The 21935-nt window shown below is 34.9% G+C and overlaps 1 protein-coding gene across 5 annotated transcripts in view; it reads left to right on the top strand.

Annotated features, from left to right (window-relative positions):
* Window positions 1–21935, top strand: part of LRP1B (LDL receptor related protein 1B) — a 1862264-nt gene that overhangs the window by 1683026 nt on the left and 157303 nt on the right. For all 5 annotated transcript variants that reach the window (XM_087435122.1, XM_087435120.1, XM_087435121.1 and 2 more), the window contains one exon: window positions 19519–19635. In XM_087435122.1, coding sequence (XP_087291248.1) covers window positions 19519–19635 — 117 coding nt within the window. The remainder of the gene's footprint in view (window positions 1–19518; window positions 19636–21935) is intronic.

Here is a 21935-nt window from a genome sequence, read left to right as displayed (position 1 = left end):
CATAATGGGTGCTCTGCAAGTGAAGTTTCTTCTCTCCTGAAAACAAATCTGTTCTCTGACACTGAGGCAGTAGAGCACTCATGCTAACTTAGAAATAGGGGAAGGAATACTCTGTTTTTATCTAGTGGTCTATTTAAATTAGATTTGGTATACTTACCTGCACTTGGATACATATTTTCCACAATATCCTATATCTTGTTCATTTACATATGTGTTTCTATTTTCATTTTTTCAGATGAGCAAAAGCCCATTTGGGAGTACTCAGAGAGATGGTTCTGTATAAAGCCATTTTAAGCCTAGAACATTGTGAACTGACTCGGAAGTTAACTATACCCAATGCAATTAAATTTGTAAAGTGGAGAAACCATTGAGAAACTTTTAGAGTTAAACTTTCTGTGATGGATTTTGTGAAGAATTTCCCTTGTGGAGGAACCTAATGATGTATTTGCCTCCTCTGGGGTCTCTTCTCCTTTCATTTTGTCATCAGACCTTGGTGCTCGGTGGAAGAGTCATAGTGAAGGAAAGTCTTGGCTAAAGATGTGGGCTAGAGGAGGGTGAGGGTTTTTGAAGATAATCAAGAGTAACGAAAAACCAGCAACAGAGATTTGTGGGATTCTGATACTTGAGAAGTTTTCCTAAATTTATTCTTATTGTACCCTCAGGCTTTTTACCTATATTCAGGTTTATTCATCATTTGAATTGGGAACATACAGTCTTGAATTAACTTATGGGATTTATTCCTGGCCATTATCAGAAATGATAGAAACGCAGAAACTAGGATAACAGGAAGAAAGGATGAGGTAATTAAACTTACCTGAGGTCCTAAGATGTGTCAATCACTTTCCTGTAATCCTCGGAGAAACCTTTCAGTTAGATGGTATTGATATTATTATTATGGTGGTTTTGTTATTATTCCCATTTAATAGATGAAGAAACAAAGAGTCAAAAAGGTATGGTCAATGCCCAAGCTAATAAACTGGTAAGCATGGATTGGAACACAGTCTGCCTGGCGCCAGGGCAAATCAGATCTCCACATCATCATTCAAACTCTAAGTGTGAATGATACTGTGCCTAATCACAGTTTTGTCGTTAACTCGCATTATTACTTGGGGAATTCACATAAGGTCTCTGAGGCTGTTTCACACCTTAAATTTAGAGGCTTGGATAATGCTATTTATAAGATTTTTTTTCCTCCCAGAGAGGAACTTCATCATCTGCAAATAGCAAGAATCTGAATATAATCTATATAATAATACCAATGGAGTGTGATTTTTTTTTCAAAATATGCCATCTAAATTGTTTAAATTTTCTTAATGATTAGTTTCCATCCAAGTTAGTTTCAATACCTAAAAGAAGAGAAATTATATAATGCAAAGAATCCCTATGTAAGTCAGAAAGGTTTCAGTTTACTGTTAACTGAAACTATTTCAAATTAATAGTTTCTATTAAAATAATGAAGTCAATAGAAATATTTTCTCATATAGATATAGAAATCTTGTAGATTTCTTTATTATATCTACATACTTTTCATCAAGATAAAAGAAAGTTTGCTCAAACTGCTTTGATGGAACAAAATTAGTTCACTGTTGCTGAATTAACCAGTCTATTTGTTAGCATTGGAAAAGAAGAAAACCTCAGTTTTCTGTGTATCTGTTTTCACCCCCAATAGATTTTACTGTACTACAAACAGATTTATATGATGATTGATAAATTTCCTTAATTAATAGACCTACAAAACTCAATTTTCTTCATCAACCTTTTGAGCACCCCTCAGTTTGAATAGAGTACGATCAATTTTTCTTTTCTTTGTCCAGGAAATTTAATTCTAGTTTATCTCTCACTTTTTCCTCCTCCCTCACCATCCCTGTCTTTGCTCCTATCCCTCCGTTTTTATTCTTTCCTCTTAGTTTCCCTTTTCTAATTTTATTTATTTATTTATTTTTTTTTTTCCCCCAAAGCCCCAGTAGATAGTTGTATGTCATAGCTGCACATCCTTCTAGTTGCTGTATGTGGGACGCGGCCTCAGCATGGTTGGAGAAGTGGTGCGTTGGTGCGCGCCCGGAATCTGAACCCGGGCCGCCAGCAGTGGAGTGCGCGCACTTAACCGCTAAGCCACGGGGCTGGCCCTTTAGCTTCCCTTTTCTACTTAGTCTTTCCTTATCTTCTCTCTAATTCCAATAAGATCTAACTCTGTAAATGCCGTGTGAACTCCAGGTATTTTATTTCCTCATCTCAAACATGTTACCTAGATGAGTGAATTTGGAATCTCTTCTACCTTCATTTGGAATCCATAGGCATAGTCCCTTTACCAAAAGGAAATTGTTAGTTCAATATTGGGGGGAAAAGCACAGAATTGCAGTGATTATGTCACCTCTCCTGTTTTGGTGACAATTTTGACAACATTTTTCTTATCCATTGTCCAGTTGGACATTTATGTCATATAAATCTGCTGTTAATGTGCAATAAAGAATAATTACTACACTCCATATCTTTCCAAAAATCAGAACCTTGTTCTGTGTAATGTCTAACCATGGTCAACAGGCCAATCTGAGAAATATATCTAGGTCTTTCTTGACGTTTACCTTAGTAATTTGTCAACCATTTGCTTGCGAGACATCATACAAAATATGACATAATTTTACATGAAATTTATTATTGCGTCTGTGTAGAAATGACATTAGGATTATTATTATAGAAGGACCCCCAGAATAATTTTCTCTCAGTTCAGCAAAGAACTGTTCTGTTTGGTGGGGAAAAGCTATTATATTTAATCTCCTGTACATCAGGCACTTTGTTATTTCCTGTTGTATCTATTAAAGTTCATCCTCTATCTATCAAATCTTCACTCCAGATTATTGAGAATGCTCGCCTTGTAATTACCTCATCCCACATTTTAGTTATTCCTCTCAGATTTGTGGCATCTGCAGTTTTGACAATGACACATTTTATGTCTTTATGTAATTTCTTAATAAAATGTTTAATAAGGTTGTGTCAAGGATGGTGTGTGTAGGCATACCATTAGAATAGTCCATCTAGGTTGCCATCAAACATTATTCTTTAGGTCTATTTTTTCAGCATCTTAGAATTAACCTTGAAACTATTATTCAAAGTACATTTATTTGTCATCTTTTTAAAGAAATAATTGACTTTTGGTTTTGAGATACAGAATGCCCACAATATTATACTGATATCTTAGTAAGTATGATTCATTTTCTTGTCTCACCCATTTTCCTCTATAACATTTGGTTTTCTATTTTTTCCTGGGCACTTGTTTTTTCCAGATTTCTTCTTAAGGCAGTCTAGATCAACTTGTAAGTCTTATGTTCAGCATATTCTTTGTAAACTTTGTGAAATATACACATTCATTGCTAAGGATCCATCTTTGAGCTCTCTTTGGCTTATTGATTTTTCTTAAATTTCTTATACAAGAGAAACATGTCAATGCCCTGGAAGAGAAGTTTTAAGTTGTGGACCTGGAACATCTAACTGTTAATTCAAGAACACTGTAAATCCACAGTAGCTCCTTAAGTATTAGGTATAGAATAATTAAACAAAACCACAAGTACTAACAATAGAATGTCTCTAATTCATGTGTGCATGTATGAGTGTATGTTTGAATGTTTATTTTGCTTTTGAAAATATTTGGAAAAAACTGCCCTAAAGCCATGATTCCTGATGTATAGCAAGCGTATGACATGTAAACAAGAGATGATTTTATATAGTGCACAGAATAATTATGTACTTTAAATACATATTTAAAATACATAAACCAGCATATCATATCATGATATCAAGAATCTTGTAGCTCATGATGAAGCTAAATTTTAAAGAGCTAAACAATTTAAAGAAAAATATTAAGTAAATACGAATAAAGGTGGTACTGCAAAATAGCAAATTTGTGAAGGTGGTATATGGATGAGCAAATTGGAAAACACGGCTCTAGTGAGGTAGACCAGGCACCTGTTCAGTGGGTTCCTCTCCCCCCCCTGCTGCTTAGTAGCTGGTCCTAGTCAGAGGGTTCAACCTGGTCCTGTAACAATGCTTGCAACCAGTTTCCACTGTGGATATTAATTTGATGATATATCCCATATGTCATGGGATATATGTTTTAAAGTGCCAATTCTTTTCTTTCTTAGACCCAATAGACTATAATATTAAGAACAACTCTGTTTCTTCCTTGTTTATAGTGACACATTTAGAACTTGAAAGAGTATTTGAGTGAGCTAAATTAATGCACATTTAATGATGATTTATATTATCCATTGAGATACTTTGCTTTCTGCATGTGTCTAATGGCTGTATTAAAATGTGAATTTTATTGGCACCTTTATTTGAATTTTCATATTAAATTCAGCTCAAGCATTGGTTTTTTGCATTTCCTTCATAGCCTGCTGTCTCTCTGATAAATATGATTCTACAGCAGATGCAGTATTATTATAGGAGACAGGCAGGCTTATTAAAAGGTGAATAAAGACATCTAACAGGGAAATGCACTATTAAGGTTTTTTAAAGACATTTGGGAGTAAAGCCAAGCAAAAAATCATGTACTGTAAGCAGAATTAAAAAAAAAAAAAATCAATACCTTGCTGACTAGGCAGCCAATGAGGAAATAATAAGATAAAGGCTAATGTGATCATTTATTGATATGTAGCACCTAGTAGAACTGTAAGTCAAGTAAGGGGCGTGGTCTGTGCTGAGAGAGAGAGAGAGAGAGAGAGAGAGAGATTTCCATAATTTTTTTTTAATGAGCTAATTTGTTTCCCTCAAAGTATAAAGTATGACAGATTATGAAAAAAAAAACAACCAAAAAACATAGTTTAGGAATAATAAATCTTGTCACTGAAGGCTTTGCAATGTCCATATTTTTCTCAAGTGTAAATTATACTGTATATGAATATCATTTTCTTTCCTTTTGATATAGACCTGTTGCATCTTCAGGGTCTTATGGTGAAGGCAACTATGTTTTTCTTGAATTACCTTTGGCACAACTTTTGACATGTATAGAATTTTAGTCATGTCCTAGAGCCCATAGAACTGAGATCTTAGTGTAAAATGGCAAAAGAAGGAAGCAATGAAGAACTTTGTTTTGGGGAATTATTTGTGGTCCAGTTTCAGAATGATTTATAATGCAGATATTGGATCAGATGACGTGAATTCAAGTCCTCCGTTCCACAGTTTAAGAGCTGTAGGCTTTGGGACAAGTAATTCATTGTAATCTGAGCTTTAGTATTCTCAGCTGTTCAGTATACTTTCCTTATTGAGTTGCTAGGATTCTATGAATCAGGCTTAGCCTTGAACCTAGCACAGAGAAAACACTCAATAAATATTAGCTGTCATTATGATTTTCAAACTAAAATATAAAATTTGACCTGGAATCTGAAAATGCTAATACCAGTTCTAAAAGACTTCTCATGACAGTGTTTATTTATGAATCTCTTCAGATAACCATATTTTGCAGTATCAACTATAATGAAGTAAAAAATACCGATGTTGTGAGGCCAGACCCACGGCGTAGCGGTTAAATGCACGTGCTCTGCTGCTGGCAGCCCGGGTTCAGATCCCGGGGGCACACTGATGCATCGCTTGTCCAGCCCTGCTGTGGCGGCATCCCACCTAAAGTGGAGGAAGATCGGCATGGATGTTAGCTCAGGGACGGTCTTCCTCAGCAAAAAAGAGAGGAGGGTTGGCATGGATGTCAGCTCAGAGCTGATCTTCCTCACACACACACACAAAAATGCCAGTGTTGTAAAAAATAAAATCAACAATTCCAGTTGAAATGATAGACCTATTTGTTACCTCTAGTCAATAAATCAGATTACTGATCTCTTTCTTTTGGATACAATGGATGCATTTTACTTGGTATAAGATTCTCAATATTCTTTCAAAGGTGAATTTGGCTTGTTACTACTTATTGCATACTTTATCAGTGTATGCCACCCTTCTAGTTTTGTAAGCATGAACACCAAGGCTGAGAACAAGGTAATTATCCAAGCCAAAGAATCCACCATGGCAGTTCTAAGATCTGGGTTTCTGTCTTGCTGCAGTCGTTTTAGTAATCCTTCACATCTCTATCTTCATTTTGGCATAAAGCTGAATAAATGCCTGAAATTCATTTGTCTGAAAAAGAAGAGGCGAAATACATATGCTCTTTTCTGAGGAGGAGAAATAGCGAGAGAAGTTGCGCACAAGCAAAGCTGTGCCTGATGTAAGTCCTTCTCCTCAACAATGGCGGGCATGCTGACCCCTCCTGCCGCTCCTGCTGAGGTTGACCTGCTTCCTCTACGTCAGCCACCCTCGTCTCCTTGCTATTCTTTGGACTCCAGGCCTGCTTATTTCTCTAAGGTCACGTTTCTTCCCGGGATGCCTTTTCTCCCAGATAATGACAGGGAGATCTTAAGATCTTCTTAATCTTCAAAGTCACTTTCTTAATATAGCATTTTCAGATTACACTATTTGAAATTACCCCTCAGTATACTTTCCCTATCCCCTTCTCTTCTTTATTTCTCATTATAGCACTTCTTACCCTGCAATAAACAATTTTTTTTTTCATTCTAGCTAGTCTTCTGAATCCCCACATGGCTATCAGCATATAAACTCCATGAAGGTAGAGATTTATGTCTGTTTTGTTAATTTTTATAAACTCTATCAACTCAGCACAGTGCCTAGTACATGACAGGTATTAACGCATGTTTGTTGAATAAATGATTGCATATATCCTTTCTTAATATGGATTTTCCCAGAATTAGAACCTGCACTCACAAGGATATGAGTACAAGTGGTTTATTGGGGAGAAGATTCTAGAAACCACTAGTGGGGGAGTGTAGAAGTTAATTAGTGAAGGAAAGAAAAAATAGAGGGTACATTATTGAGCAGGATACTGCAGGAATGGGAATCATTCTACCAGGAAACTCTGCGAGATAGTGTAGCATACTCAGTTACCTCAAACAAAGGAGAGAGCTGGGATATTTATTCACCAACTACTGCCAGTCATTGGTTTAGGGCTGCTCCTGGGAAGGAAGGGGCATTGATGCCTTGAAAAGTACTTCCAGATGGGAACCAAGCAAAGAGTCCCATGTGCTTGTAGTGAGAAGTCATTGACTTAGTGGGAACAGGCATGGTGGATACCAAGAATTGTAGATGGACCACTAACATCATATGCTTCAACTCTATATACCAGAACAAGACTTCATTACTTGACGGTTCAAGACTCTAAGGACAAACCTGTATTTGAGGGACTCTGAACAGCTCAATGTATTGTTCCTCTTCTGCTCCCACCATAGATTTCCAACCAAACCTTTGTAATTCAGTTGATATCAGATTTAAATATGCATTAAATTCATTTTAAAGGGAAAAAAATTGACAAAAGAGACTCTTGAAGACCATATAAGTGTGTAAGGGGCAAAAGGCCATCGTACCATGTATCCACATAATTAGATCATTGTCTAAGACTCACAAGTATCAGTTACCATTATCTAGCACAACTGTTCCCACTTCCTCTTGTTAGCCTCTTACAATAATTTCTTTATAGCCTGTCTTTTGGCTTCTTACAAATAAAGCCTATGTTATTATCCTTACTTTCTATAATCTACTCTGTTGAAATGATTTTACATATGAAAATAAGAGATGATTTGAAAATAGAGTCTTTAAGTAAGTTAGTAGAAAGTGAGATTGGCCACCAGACAATGGTATTGCTAAAACATGCTTTTTCTTTATACTTCCTGTCCTCCAGAAAGGAAGCAATGTTTCTCCCAAGCATTGTAATCCATATAAACTATGGCTTCTCTAAGTATTTGGTGTATGGAGGAGAAAATAAAAGAAACTACATTTTAGGTGAATACTAGTATACTTATCTATGATGGAAAACAAAGAAAGGGATAATTAAATGCTTTACACGTTTTTGAATAAAATTTAAAATGATTCAGTGTAAAAGAAGTATAAGAGAAAAAATTATGCCAGTCAATACTAGAAATACTAAAAAAAATACTAGCAATACTTGAAAGTTAAAAATATTTCTATTTTAGTGCAATTCTCCATGAATTTATACAAAAAAATGTATTTTAATGAGAAAATTTGACAATATCAAAATCCTGAAAAACTGAGGGCATATTGAATAAGTGATGAAGTGATGTGTGTTTGTGCATATAAAAATATGTGTATATATATGTCTTTGTATACATATATGCATATATATGTATGTATACACATCTATGTATAAATACGTATATGTATATATACATATATGTGTGTCTGTGTATATATATCTTGGCCTTAAGTTTTCAAAGTATTAAGGTACTAAATTTTAGATTAAGTCTAAACCACCAAATACAAGTATTAAAGAAGAAAAAATAAGTATTAGAATGGTTTTCTATTCAATTGAATTCATTAACGTATTTTTGACTGAAATTCCTAACTGAATTTATTGTGCACTTTCCAAAGTATTTTGGGTAGATAAATGATTTAGAGCAGTTACTCAAAAACAGAGATTTTTCTTTAAAAAATCTAACTCTGCTCCTAACTCCTTCCCCACCCAATACCACACCAAAGATAATCCATTTATTATAATTTATACAGTTAGAAATATTTTTCTACAAAGATGAGTCTAGCAACAAGAAAATAAGAATAATGTGGGAAAACTGTTTTTCAGTTTTGGGACCTACTCCTCCAAGATTTCAAATAGACAGCTTAATTTGCGATGACAAAAAAACCATAATATAACTATATATAAATCCTGATTCTTATGAGAATCTGTCCAACAGTTAGCTCTCTTCTCTCTCATGCTCTGTCTCTTTCACTAAGGTGAGTATACACATACATATACGTGTGTGTGCATGCACACGTGTGTATGTTGTATCTATGGTTCCAGAGATCACTAGCAGTATTGTTTGTGTGCATATATAACTGGTATCTACATACATACTGGATGTGTGTGCGTGTGTGTGTGTATCTTTTTTTACTTGATTTTGTGAGACAGATAACTCCCAATCCCAGATATTTATTTAATAATGTATATCTAATTGTATGTATGTAAGTAAATAACAGATTTAGGTAAAACTTTCTTTCAATTGCCTTTTTTCTTCACTCCACACCTGGGTTTTATAATCCCAAAGAAATGTCTGCTAACTTGGTAGCTTGGTTCTTCATGTTCATAGTTACTGATTGATATAATTACAAAAACTTCAAATGTGAATGATAAATTTATGGATACATCTTATCCGAGAAAGACTTTCAAGGATATCAAGCCAAAAGAATATTTCGCTTTGTTAAGTAACTAACAAATATGTCACATTCCATCTAAAATATTCGTGCCCATGCAAGAAGTCTTTGAGTGTATGCTAAGGACAAAATATAAAGATTATCAAATATAAAAATGTAGTGAATATCTCTAAAGAAGGCTCTTTTGAAAAAAATATCCAATACTTAACTGTAAAAGAAAGTATTTTTATTACAAGTATTATCTTCCTTATTCAAGTTGGAAAAAAAATCAAAACCTTAAATAACAAACTCTAGAGAATTATTTAGCTAAACTAAGGTATATCCATGGATAAATACTAAATAGCATAGAAATGATATTTGTAAGAATTTCTTTTTTTTTTTTTTTTTTTTGTGAGAATGATTAGCCCTGAGCTAACATCCGATGCCAATCCTCCTCTTTTTGCTGAGGAAGATTGGCGCCCTGGGCTAACACCTGTGCCCATCTTCCTCTACTTTATATGGGACGCCGCCACAGCATGGCTTGACAAGCAGCGTGTCAGTGCACGCCCAGGATCTGAACCTGTGAACCTCGGACCAGGGAAGCAGAGCACGTGCACTTAACCACTGCGCCACCGGGCCAGCCCCTATTTGTAGGAATTTTTAATGACCTGGGGAAATTATTTCCATATAATTTTTAGTGAAATATGCACTGCATATTTTCATAGTCAGGAAAACATAATGAAGTGTATCTCCATGTTGTGTGGCTATGAGCTATTTTTTTCTATTTTTCTATATTATTTTGTCTTAAATTTCCATAAAGAGTATATGTTGCTTGTATGATTTTAAAAAATGCTGTTTTTCTGGGCCGGCCCGGTGGTGCAAGCGGTTAAGTGCACACGCTCCGCTGCGGCGGCCCAGGGTTCGTCGGTTCGGATCCCTGGTGTGCACAGACGCACTGCTTAGCAAGCCATGCTGTGGCAGTGTCCCATATAAAGTGGAGGAAGATGGGCATGGATGTTAGCTCAGGGCCAGTCTTCCTCAGCAAAAAGAGGAGGATTGGCAGATGTTAGCACAGGGCTAATCTCCTCACACACACACACACAAAATGCTATTTTTCAAAAAATACAGGAATAATTCAAGCTATAAAAGTTTTATAGACCTCATAATTAAAAATATATGCAGATAGTAAAATGAAAGCATATTTTTGTTTAAAGACCCCAGGGGTCTGTAACCTTTCAAATTTTCAGTTGGGGACTGTGGTTCCCCACAACATTTGGGTGTCTTCTATGACTAGAATACTTATGTGTGACCGTGAGCCAGTTACCCATACTTGGTCTTTGCTTGTAAAATGAATAGAATGCCTCAAAGAGTTGTAGTAAATTTATTTATTCACTTAAAACAATAAGAGAATAAATGTAAAGGATCTAAAGCAGTGCCTGCAACATAGCAGTCTTTTGAAGAAACATCACTTTTCTTCTGCTGAAGTTCACACAGCTTGTTGATGATAAGTTGATATTACAATCTACATATTCTAAATTATTGTTTACTGTTTACTTATTTTTACTTAATAAAGGTTTACCTACTATTTATTTATTATTATTATGTAATTATTATTACTCATTAATAATTACTACTTAATAATTATTACTATTACTTAATTATCACTAGTTACTATTTATTAAGCCAGGAGTTCAGTTCAATGTTATATGTATTTCCCTTCAATTTTTAGCTTTCAGGAAACTGAGGCACAAAGACAATAAATAATTACTCCAGGTTGTACCTGATTAGGAACAAGAATGAGGATTCAAATTAAGTTCTGACTTGACTACTCAGGTTCTTCCCGCTACGCCACACTGCCGCCCACCACATCCGAGTCTGATGTTGTCCATCCAAAAATGTGAAGTGAATCGAACAGTTGTCTCGTGACTCAGATCAACAGGGTCAGACCAGGTAGAAAAATGTAATTGGGGCCGGCCCGGTGGCGTAGTGGTTAAGTTCACATGCTCCACCTCGGTGGCCTGGGGTTTGCGGGTTCGGATCCAGGGCGTGGACCTACATACTGCTCATCAAGCCGTGCTGTGGAGGCATCCCACATACAAAACAGAGGAAGATTGGCACAGGTGTTAGCTCAAGGCCAATCCTCCTCACGAAAAAGAATGTAATCAACTACATATTCAAAAATATTTTGGTAGACTCACTTTTTAATTTCCTCAAATTGCTTTTACTTTTCTTTTAAAATAAAACATAGAATCAATATTTGGAAAAAATGCAGGAAGAGACGTATTTAGTTTTTCTCTCAGCTGGATGAGGGAGCATAAGTGAAACTGCTAGAACATGACTACCAGAATCTGTAACCAGGGCTCCAGGGTGACTCTGAAGAGGGACACCCTACCTATACCTCTGTGTTATGGAGATTTATCTCTCCATCTGCGGTTCACAAATGAAATTTATTTGTGCAATATTACCGTTACAATCTGTCAAGACTCCAGGCTTTTGAAAAGAGAATGATGACTGGAATAGCAGGGGTTTAGCAGATGAGGTACAGAGTGTCTTGGCAAAAGATGAGATAATAACTACTTCCCCCCACTTCACAACCATAAAGTTACAATACAAATTTCCAAATAAGAAAAAAAATCACAAATTATTGTCAAGTGCTATGGATGGTCTTACAGGATGTAATATGACACTTTCTAAAACTGCATAATGCAAATTCAAAAAATTTCCACTGAAAATTACATTGCATTGTCATGCAGTTTTTAAAATGTCATTATTGGCGCTTCTAGAGAGCTAGCTTATTATAGATTTGTCTCTTTATAAAGAAAATATGTCATTGGTAATTTGTTTTACTTTATAAACCTTTCTCTTCTCTACCTGGAAGAGTAATGTAAAAGTTAAAAAAAATAAAAAGTTGAAAGCAAAGCAGCAGTAGCAGGAGCTCACTGGGAGAAGGTGCAGCTGGCACTGTTATTCTCAACTGCTGGTGCATCCACATATTCTTTCCACTTCCCCTAGAAGAACCGGTTGTGCATGTAAATGCTCATTGAGGAATATTACCCTGATTGATGAGAAGTAACATGAAATTAATTTTCAGATCCACCAAACCCTTTACAATGCAAGGCAACCTGCAGGTTTCCAGATAATCACTAGATGCTGTAATACCGTATCATATAGAGAAGATGCTCAAAAAAGTGTTTGTATCGTCTTCCATCTTCATGGAAGTGTGGGTTTACAGAGCACCTTTAAATAGAAACTGATTCTGAGGCTTCTTGTGAAAAGAGATTGCATTTCCCAGGTAATTATAAACCAATGAAATAGCCTGGGAATTATGCAAATCATTACATACAGATAAGAACATTAATTAGTATTGGGAGTCCATAGTATTTTTAAGCAATAAAAATAGTATGGTGTTTGCATTAGTTAGGACTCTTGCCTGTAAATGATAGAAATCCAACAGAAACTAGTGGTAAAATAAATTTTCTGCCTTGATTTCAAGGAGTGGATGGAGTTGACTTTAGGCACCATTTTGATCCAGATATTCACACAGAGTCATAAGAGCCCTATCTCCCTTTTCTCCATTTATAAGCTCTTTCTTACTTTTTCGGTGTCTTCTGAGATGGGTGCTTTCTACGTGGTTTTAAAAATGACCCATGGTGACCTGAAGTCATAATACTTGCAATCTTGAAAGGAAAGAAATACTCTTTCTTTCAGTAGCCATAGAAATCACCTCAATGGCTTTAATTGGCCTTGTTAGGTTATTGACAGAGACTCCTAAATTGCCTATGCCCATGACCGTTTTTACTTCCTCCTTAGAAACAGAACCCTAAGTCTTAGGTTGACACATTGCTACCCAGAATAAGTCATACATTTCCCAGCTCCCCTTGTAGCTAGGTGTCTTCATGTGACTAAGTTCTGGCCATAGAAAGGTAAGCAGAAATGTTATGTGGAACTTCCAAGAAGACTGTTTCAAGGGAGTTTTCTTAAAGTAGAAGGGCTGCTTGTTTTGCCTTTCTGCTCTTTCTCCTTTGGGCCTGCAAGGTGATGGCTCAAGCAATAGTTGTCATCTTGCACTATGAGGTGGCTAAGAACAGTGGAAGCCATTAATATGGTGGTAGAGCAGAGTGATAAAAATCTGGGTTCCTGAGGACATTGCCTAGCCACCATACAATCCCTGTACTGCCTTCTCCTTACATTTAGTGTTAAAGAAGAATAATCATCTATCAGGTTTAAGCTGTAAAATCTTTTCTTTTGAACATGAATAACATTACTATCATAGACCAACAGTGGCGTAGGGAAGAGGCCCCCCTGGGTCATGTGGTCTTCCCCCGTGACAGAGGAGGTAGTGATCCAAGAGTACGAGATTTACAGGTATGGGAATAATATTTCCAAAAAGACAAAAGAAAAAAAAAGCCAAGAATAATGTTATATGTGTACTATGTTCACGTCAGCTGAAAAGTACGTGCCAGTAAATCCTGCCTGCTGTAGAAAACAAGGAAAAGACTATGTTCCCTTGTATCTTCACTGTTGAGGAACTCAAGAGCTTTAGAACATTTGTGAAGCAGCATATATAGGTATTCGTTTCCATATGATGGTAACAGAGTCACTGAGGAGATTTAGAGTTAGAGATCATAATTGTATAAAGTTGATTTAAAAAAAAGAAAATAATGATTCCTACTTAAAGAAGTTATGCTTTGATAGTTAACAGATGGTTATTCTGTCCCTGAAAGAAGACAAGATCTTCCACGAAAGGAGGTACTCCAGTTCTAACTCCAATTCTAACCCCGTACTTGTGACTCCATCATGTTATAATCTGGAATGCAAGGAAACAAGGAGCTACGATAATGTTGGCTCAACTTCATTGTTCTCACAGTTCTTTTGGCCTCAGTGTTTCTATGACTATATTTACTTTTTTTGTAACAGAAGTTGTTGCTTGTTACCCAACTGTTTGTAATCATCATGTTTCCCGAACTGGAAGATGAAAAGAGGTGATCACCAAAGAACATTAACAAGAACAAAAACCCCATATTCCCAACATTTCTTAAACCCCAAGCTAAAGCCTTCTTCCTAACTTTGCTGTAAAATGATTTTATGCATCATATTTTCAAATTGATAACCAACTGAGTTCTATAACTTCCAGATATAAATTTTCTAGCCATTTTCTTCTGATCAGCAGGTGAATAAAACACATGGCAAATTTACAAGTAGTATTTCATTTTTTACAGCAATAACTAAAAGATTAGTTAATAGTGAAACAGTATATAATTTCAGTTTGGTTAGATATCTATTCATTAAAATATTAATTTTTTAGATTATTTAATATACAAAAATTCTCTACGTATACACACAATAGACGTCATTTCATATATTCATTGAAGAATTGAGCATTTTCCCCAATAATATAATGTATTTATTTTGACCTATGCCACAGAGCTAACCCAGAAAAAAATGTATTATATATGAACGGCCTACATATAACATATTTTAACTATTAAACATTATGGGAAACATTTTAGTGGCATACATTTATTTAGGATGTTCTTAGGAGAAAAAAATGATATGGAAAGTCTGAAAGCATCATTTAATTCACAGATTAAAATAAAATGTTTGGCACCTCCAAAGAAGATGCAATTTTAGACAACATTATCATATATATATTCTATATTATGAATCACATACATTGTAGTCAGAATCCATAAAAAAATACTGATTTATTTGTATTTTTAGAGTGCTGCCTTAAACTTTCAAAAGTATACTTTTTTAAGGGTGAGCAAGGCCGACTGTATCTTTGTGTCAGAGAGACATCAGTCGATAGGAGATGAGATAATTACATTTTATGTTTTAGGAAATCCAATATTCTTATTACTACCTAAATCATCACTCCTGAAATAGAAGAAAGATAATTGCACATGAGCAAACTGAGACTACAAATGTCTAGGACAGAATGAATGAATACACAGTAGCTTCAAATGCCAAATAAATAAATCTCTGGAGATATGTATATATGTATATGTGCATGTATATATATGCACATATATATACATATACCTATATATATATATATATTTTTTTTTTTTTTTAAACAGGGAATTCTCTTTCAGACTACCCTTCTGTAAACACCTGAGCATTCGAGGGCTAAATGAATAATACTTTATCGTGGAATAATTGTTTGTATTTTCCAAAGTCCTTGCAATTCTAATTGTAAAGTCATTTTTAATTAAAATAAAATGAAATGTTCAGATCTTAAATAAATGTTCAGTTTGATGAGTTTTGAAAATTTCATACTACATGTAAAAAACACCCAAAATGAGATCCAGAACATTTCCATCCCCCAAGAAAGTTCTCTCATGCAACTTTAATCACTTCCACTAATACTCCCCTCCACAACCACTAACTCTTTTCTATCACCACATATTACCTTTGCCTGTATTTGGATGTCATATACGTAGATTCATATAGTATGTATTCTTTTGCTTGTGAATTTTTCATTTGCATAAAGTTTTTAAGATATTTCCAAGTTGTGTTAAGACTCATTATTTTTTATACCTGAGTAGTTTTCAATTGTATAGATATATTACAACTTGGGTTATTTTAGAAGGTGGTTATTATGAAGAAAGCCACTATAACCATTCTTATAAAAATTTATTTTTGTGAACATTTGTTTTCATTTTTCTTGGATGAATACTTAGTTGTAAAATTGCTGAGTTATAGGATAGATACATGTTTACCTTTATAAGAACCAGAATAGAGAGTTCTAGACCCTCTATAGTCACATGAAAATTTAGTGAGGTCTTTTTGAAATGGGCAATTCCGGTAGGTATGTAGTGGTATTTCATTGTGGTTTGAATTTGCATTACTTTGATGATTAATGATTTGAGAACCTTTAATTTGCCATTCAAATATCTTTTTTTGTGAAGTATCTTTTCAAGTCTGCCAACTAATGTATAAGATATGTAGGAATTTTTATGTATGATGGATCTAAGTACTTTCCCAGATATGTATGTTGCACTTTTTTTTAATATGTTGCTTGCCTATTACTTTTCTTAATGATATCTTTTTGGTGTGTGTGTGAGGAAGACTGGCCCTGAGCTAACATCTGCCAATCCTCCTCCTTTTGCTGAAGAAGACTGGCCCTGGGCTAACATCCATGCCCATCTTCCTCCACTTTATATGGGATGCTGCCACAGCGTGGCCTGACAAACAATGCGTCGGTACTTGCCCGGGATCCGAACCGGCCAACCCCGGGCCGCCACAGCGGAGCGCGCGCACTTAACTGCTTGCGCCACCAGGCCGGCCCCACTGATATCTTTTAAAGAATCCCCAAAGCATCACTGTCACCAAATTCTTTTATCTCTTTTCAGAAATAGCCCATGCATACACAACACACAGCTTTGAACTTTGGTGGTCCCTCACCCTATCTTTCTGGGAGAATTAAATTTGTACTGGTATCTATAGTTTATGTGAAAACATATTAAACAAAGAAAACAAGTTTTCAAATGCTGTATTTGTTTTCTCCACTGTTATAATACCAAAAAAAAAGAAATAATGCATTGTTTCAATGCTATTTAACAATATGAATTAATTGAAAACTCTAGATATTGTGAGCATTTTATATTAATTACTCTAGAATACTATATTAGAATGTGGACTCATATATATTTCATTCTACAATTAGTTGTTTGGGCCAGTGATTTTCAATCTTGGCTGCTCATTGGAATTACCAGACTAGCTTTAATAAAACTACTGACGTCTGGGTTCACCCCAGAGAGTTTGATTTTATTGATGTGGGATATGGACTGAGCAAAGGGGTTTTTAAAAATTCCCAAGGTGATTTTAATGTGTAGCCAATTTGAGAAGTGCTGTTTTAGACTTTGCTCATACACTTTTCCTATTAAAATATCAAATATATTCATATTTCCTCAAGGGAGATTTTAAATGCAGAAAACTCTATACAGTCTATATAGTTGTATTTGTAATTTTTATAAGTAATGTTATGGATCAAAAAGTTAAATAACTTGGAAACATAAAATCTGAATAACCTTACATGAGGCAATTAATCTTTCCATGTTACTCTTTCTGCACGTCCCAAATGGAAATCTTAGCAATGAACTGTAACTTCTTCTTGTTAAGAAATAAGTTCAAACCTGTTTCAAACACAAAATATGATACAAATGTTTAAACATAGTAAAAAAGTACAAATAGGATTTAGGGGAAAAAACCTTCAAAAACACTTATTATATTGATACTCAGTACCAATTGTTAATCTTTTGTAATTATGGAAAATTGGTTGGGGCCAATATTGTAATATTAGGTCACATGATCTATTTGTCTGATCCAGTCTGATCTTTCTTATCTTATACTCTAAAATTTTAAAATGATATTTAAAAATAACGTAAGCAACACATGGCAAGGAATAAATAAAACTAACGTTATACATAGAGTAGAATTTCAGAAGAGTTTGTGTTAATTACCAAATGAAATAACTATCTAAATAGTTCAGTACCAAACCTTGTATTTTCAATGGTCATTATTTCAGTTGCAATCATCCTAACACATTTCTTGATTGACTGAGATGTGCAGAATGCTACAGTAGAACTTCTGCAGATTTTAAGCCAAATTTTAAATCTAAAGTTAGGAAAACATGGGCAAAAAGGATATATTACAAACAAAGCACTCAACAAAGCGACACAAGTTCAGGTTCTGAAAAACCATTAGCAGCCAGGCAGGTGGGCAGGAAGGGGGGTGGGTGGGAAACACAGGTGATAGATATTATATATACGTATTTATATTTTTGTTTTTAGTAGAAAAATGCATTTGAAACTTATCATGAGAATTTCTACAGAAATATAAAATGTTTCTGGAGCGGGATCTGGATATAAATCCCTCCTTTGCCATTTAATCCCTTTGTACGATTAGAGAAATTGTTTAAACTCTTTGAGACTTATTTTTCTAATTTATTTAAATACAAGTAATAATACTAGATAGGGATATTATGAAGATTGACTGTAATCATGTTTATGAAAATTAGCCAAGAAGTGGGCTGGATCCTCAATAGATGTTCGTTATTTATTTTAATGTTTATACCTAAATCACTTTTGCTTTCATAATCTTATTTGAATCTGAATTATATAAAATGCATTTTGAAGTAAAGAGTAACAACCGCCACCAAATAGCTTATTTTCTCCTTTAGTTAATTTATTTTACTAGTCTGACTTGTTAAACACTCCACCGTCCATCTCTGAAATGGCTGAGAATAAGGAGTTGATCTAAGTATATGAAAGGGAAATGTGTTCTAAATTGTACATTGACATTTATAATTTATTATTTTTATGTTATTGAACTTATACCACCTTGATACTTTACACCCTTGCTACTCAGTGTGTTTCATAGACCAAGGACAATGTTATCACCAGGGAGCTCTTGGAAATCCAGATCTACTCAATCACAATCTCCATCTCAGCAAAATTCCCAAGTGATTTATATATAAGAACATTAAAGTTTAAGAAGCACTGCTTTAGACTATATACAGTTAGATATTACTCTTATAAAAATTAAAAATATATGACCTAAACTTTAAATAAATTCTTATTGCATGAATTCTGATTCTGGCTCATGGATGTAGTAGATTTATTGTAAAGATCACTAAATCAGGAGTAAAACAGACTTTTTTTGATATTGGCTGTGCCATTTACTGTAGAGAAAATTCATCAAGTTCCTAAACTTCTGAGTCTCTGTTTTGTCATTTGTAAAGTGAAGGGCTAGCTAATACTTCTACTGGTACTCAGTGGGATAGTTTAGAGGTTCAAGCAAGATGGCACTTTGCTAATTTTCAAGGTCTGTATGCATAAGGCACTACTATAATCTATGAATTTAGAGCAGCTGACCACGGGTAGATTATGAGTAAGAACTTCTTAGGGAGGAAGACAAGATGACAACCTCAGAGTAGGATTAGTAATCATTTCTTTTTTCTGCTTTATAACAGAAAGAGGAGGTGGCTTAGGGAGGGACTGTCCTAAAGAGAAAGGTAGTTTTGGATAATTTTGATATTTTTTTATTCATTGATTTGTGTTGATTTTGTGTGGCTGGTCCAATCAATTATTTTGTAATTAGCTTGCAATGAAAGCATGACTGATAACAACATAAAACAAGACAGAAAGATGAATTATATTCAGCACTTGACTTCAGTTTTTCCTAGGGATGCTTCTCAGTTAATAATTGAATTAAAGTGTGTGAGGAAATATCATATACCCTGGATTTGGCCTGGCTGTGAGGATGCTGTGAGGGACGTCTTCATGAAGTCAACAATGCAAACTCTGGTTCTTTCCTTTACAGATAAAAAGACGTGTGGACCTCATGAATTCCAGTGTAAAAACAACAACTGTATTCCAGATCACTGGCGGTGTGATGGCCAAAATGATTGCAGTGATAATTCAGATGAAGAAAACTGTAGTAAGTGACACTTACTTGAGAATGTTACGAGCTTGACAGCCTATTCAATGGGCAGGATAGCAATTTTTAGTTCAGTTACGGTATGAATTTGAACCTATCTGTCCCACAGTTCACATTTTTATACATATATTCACATTTGGACAAGAATATTCAGACTAAATTGAGCTGAATCTCAAATGGTAGAATTATTGAAATGCTCATCCTGAGAGTTATTTTCTTACTGTTATCAAAATTGGTATGAAAGTATCATGAAATTTAATGCAACCCATTAGTATGCAATGAAGGAAGCCCTGATGCAAGTTCATACAAAGAGCTGAATGATGTGGAGACAGTACAAAACATATCATTCTTTAACGGATGGTATTCATTTCATTTCAGTCTCAGATCCTTTTACGCTACAAATTCACCCATGAGCATCTTTCAGTGAAATATCATTTATTCTCTCTGGAGTGGTGAACGTCATATGTATTCAGGATGCTTTTCTCTGAAAACAGAATAACACTATTATCTTTCATCTGCCTCCTACCTTTTTATGTAATAAATTTAAAAAATAATAATTATCCAACAATTTCATTTTCTAAAAAGTATGGCAGTATATAAAATTGTGACAGTGTCTCTATATTCTAACATTAATTTCTAAATATGTTTCTTACTTTCTTACACTGCTGTTTAAACAAAGAAAGCAATATAATCATGTTTAAAATAAGATAACAATCGAATTCCATTTATTAAATATTTATATTCTGCTACTTCCAAAAAGGATTTGATGATAACAGTAAGTCTACTCATATACACTGGACTAAAAGCATTCATTTCCCAAGACACAGGAGGAGAAACAGAAATTGTTGTATTGAAGTTTAGGGATATATTATATAAAAGCATACAATTAGTAAAGTCACAGCCTTATAAACTGGATATTCAGTTTGCAAAGTATCAACTAATGTTTTGAATGACTTTCAAAATATAATCTGATCACTGTTTGAGGATCAGGTACATTCAGTATGAAATCTCTGGATCATTATAATTATGGGATATTCTGAATACAGGAACCTTTATTACTCCCTTTTCACATAGATATCTCCCAACTGATCATTGTCTTTAGAAAGGTAAAGAACATTGCAGAGAGTCATTAGAGTGTTCTAGATTCGTTTAATCGGTAATTTAATAAAAGTTTAGGGGCCAGCCCGGTGGAACAAGTGGTTAAGTGCGCACGCTCCGCTGCAGCGGCCTGGGGTTTGCGGTTCGGATCCCAGGCACGCAACGACGCACTGCTTGTCAGGCCATGCTGTGGCAACGTCCCATGTAAAGTGGAGGAAGATGGGCATGGATGTTAGCCCAGGGCCAGTCTTCCTCAGCAAAAAAAGAGGGGATTGGCAGATGTTAGCACAGGACTGATCTCCTCACAAAAAAAAAAAAAAAAGTTTATATGACAGCTTCTCAGATTCTGTCCAATGATTAAAATAAAAATCTAATGGAGTGAGGGTGGATGAATAGAAGAGTAAATACAAAAAAGAAGCAATTAATTTGTATTTCAGAATTCAAATATACAGATAACTACTTTGCATAGTTTTGGATACATTTAATGTTAATTATCAATAAGATACCTGAGAGGAAATGCCCTCCGAAGGATTTCAGGACAAGAGATGGTTGGTGAGAAGGCAACACTGGAGACTAACATCTTGGAAAACTCTTTATTCAAGTGGTAATTGAAATTGTGTGAGACGTTAGGTTAGTGCTGTAATAAGAAAAGAAGGAGAGGAAGGAAGGGTTGAGATAGCCTGCTGGAGTTTCCTAAGTGGCTGAGTATCATTTTGCTGACAACTCCTAAAAATCAGCATTTGATGCAGGAAAGTAAGGGGAAAGTACATTGCCTCTCACTTGTCACTGTAGAAACTTAGTAATAAATCATTGTAGCCACAGAGCCCTTAAGAAAAAGCAGGGAAAGTGGCTGCAATATGAAGCGTTGCAATGTAAAATACCCAATTATATGTGATTCTTTTTTAGTTCCTATTCATTCTGAGCTTGTGGCCTAAGACAAGTAAGATTGATGAATTTGCAGAGGAGAGACGACAATGAACAAGAATGAAGCATACTATAGTTGTGACATGGAACAATAGAAGGCACACAGGGGACAATATCAGAGTTGGTAACATGTTAAACATGTAAGAATATGTAAGAGGAAGGATCAAGGGATCTAGATAATTGAAGATATCATCTTGAATAGGCCAGAAGAAATGGGAAGGTTTAAACATTGAAAATACCAGCAGTTCTACCTAGACAGAAACTGAGTCTATGAAGAA

This window comes from Ceratotherium simum, chromosome 9 (genome assembly GCF_057802395.1).
Source record: "Ceratotherium simum simum isolate JZ-2026a chromosome 9, ASM5780239v1, whole genome shotgun sequence".
NCBI lineage: Eukaryota > Metazoa > Chordata > Mammalia > Perissodactyla > Rhinocerotidae > Ceratotherium > Ceratotherium simum.
This window is presented reverse-complemented; position numbering and strand designations above follow the sequence as displayed.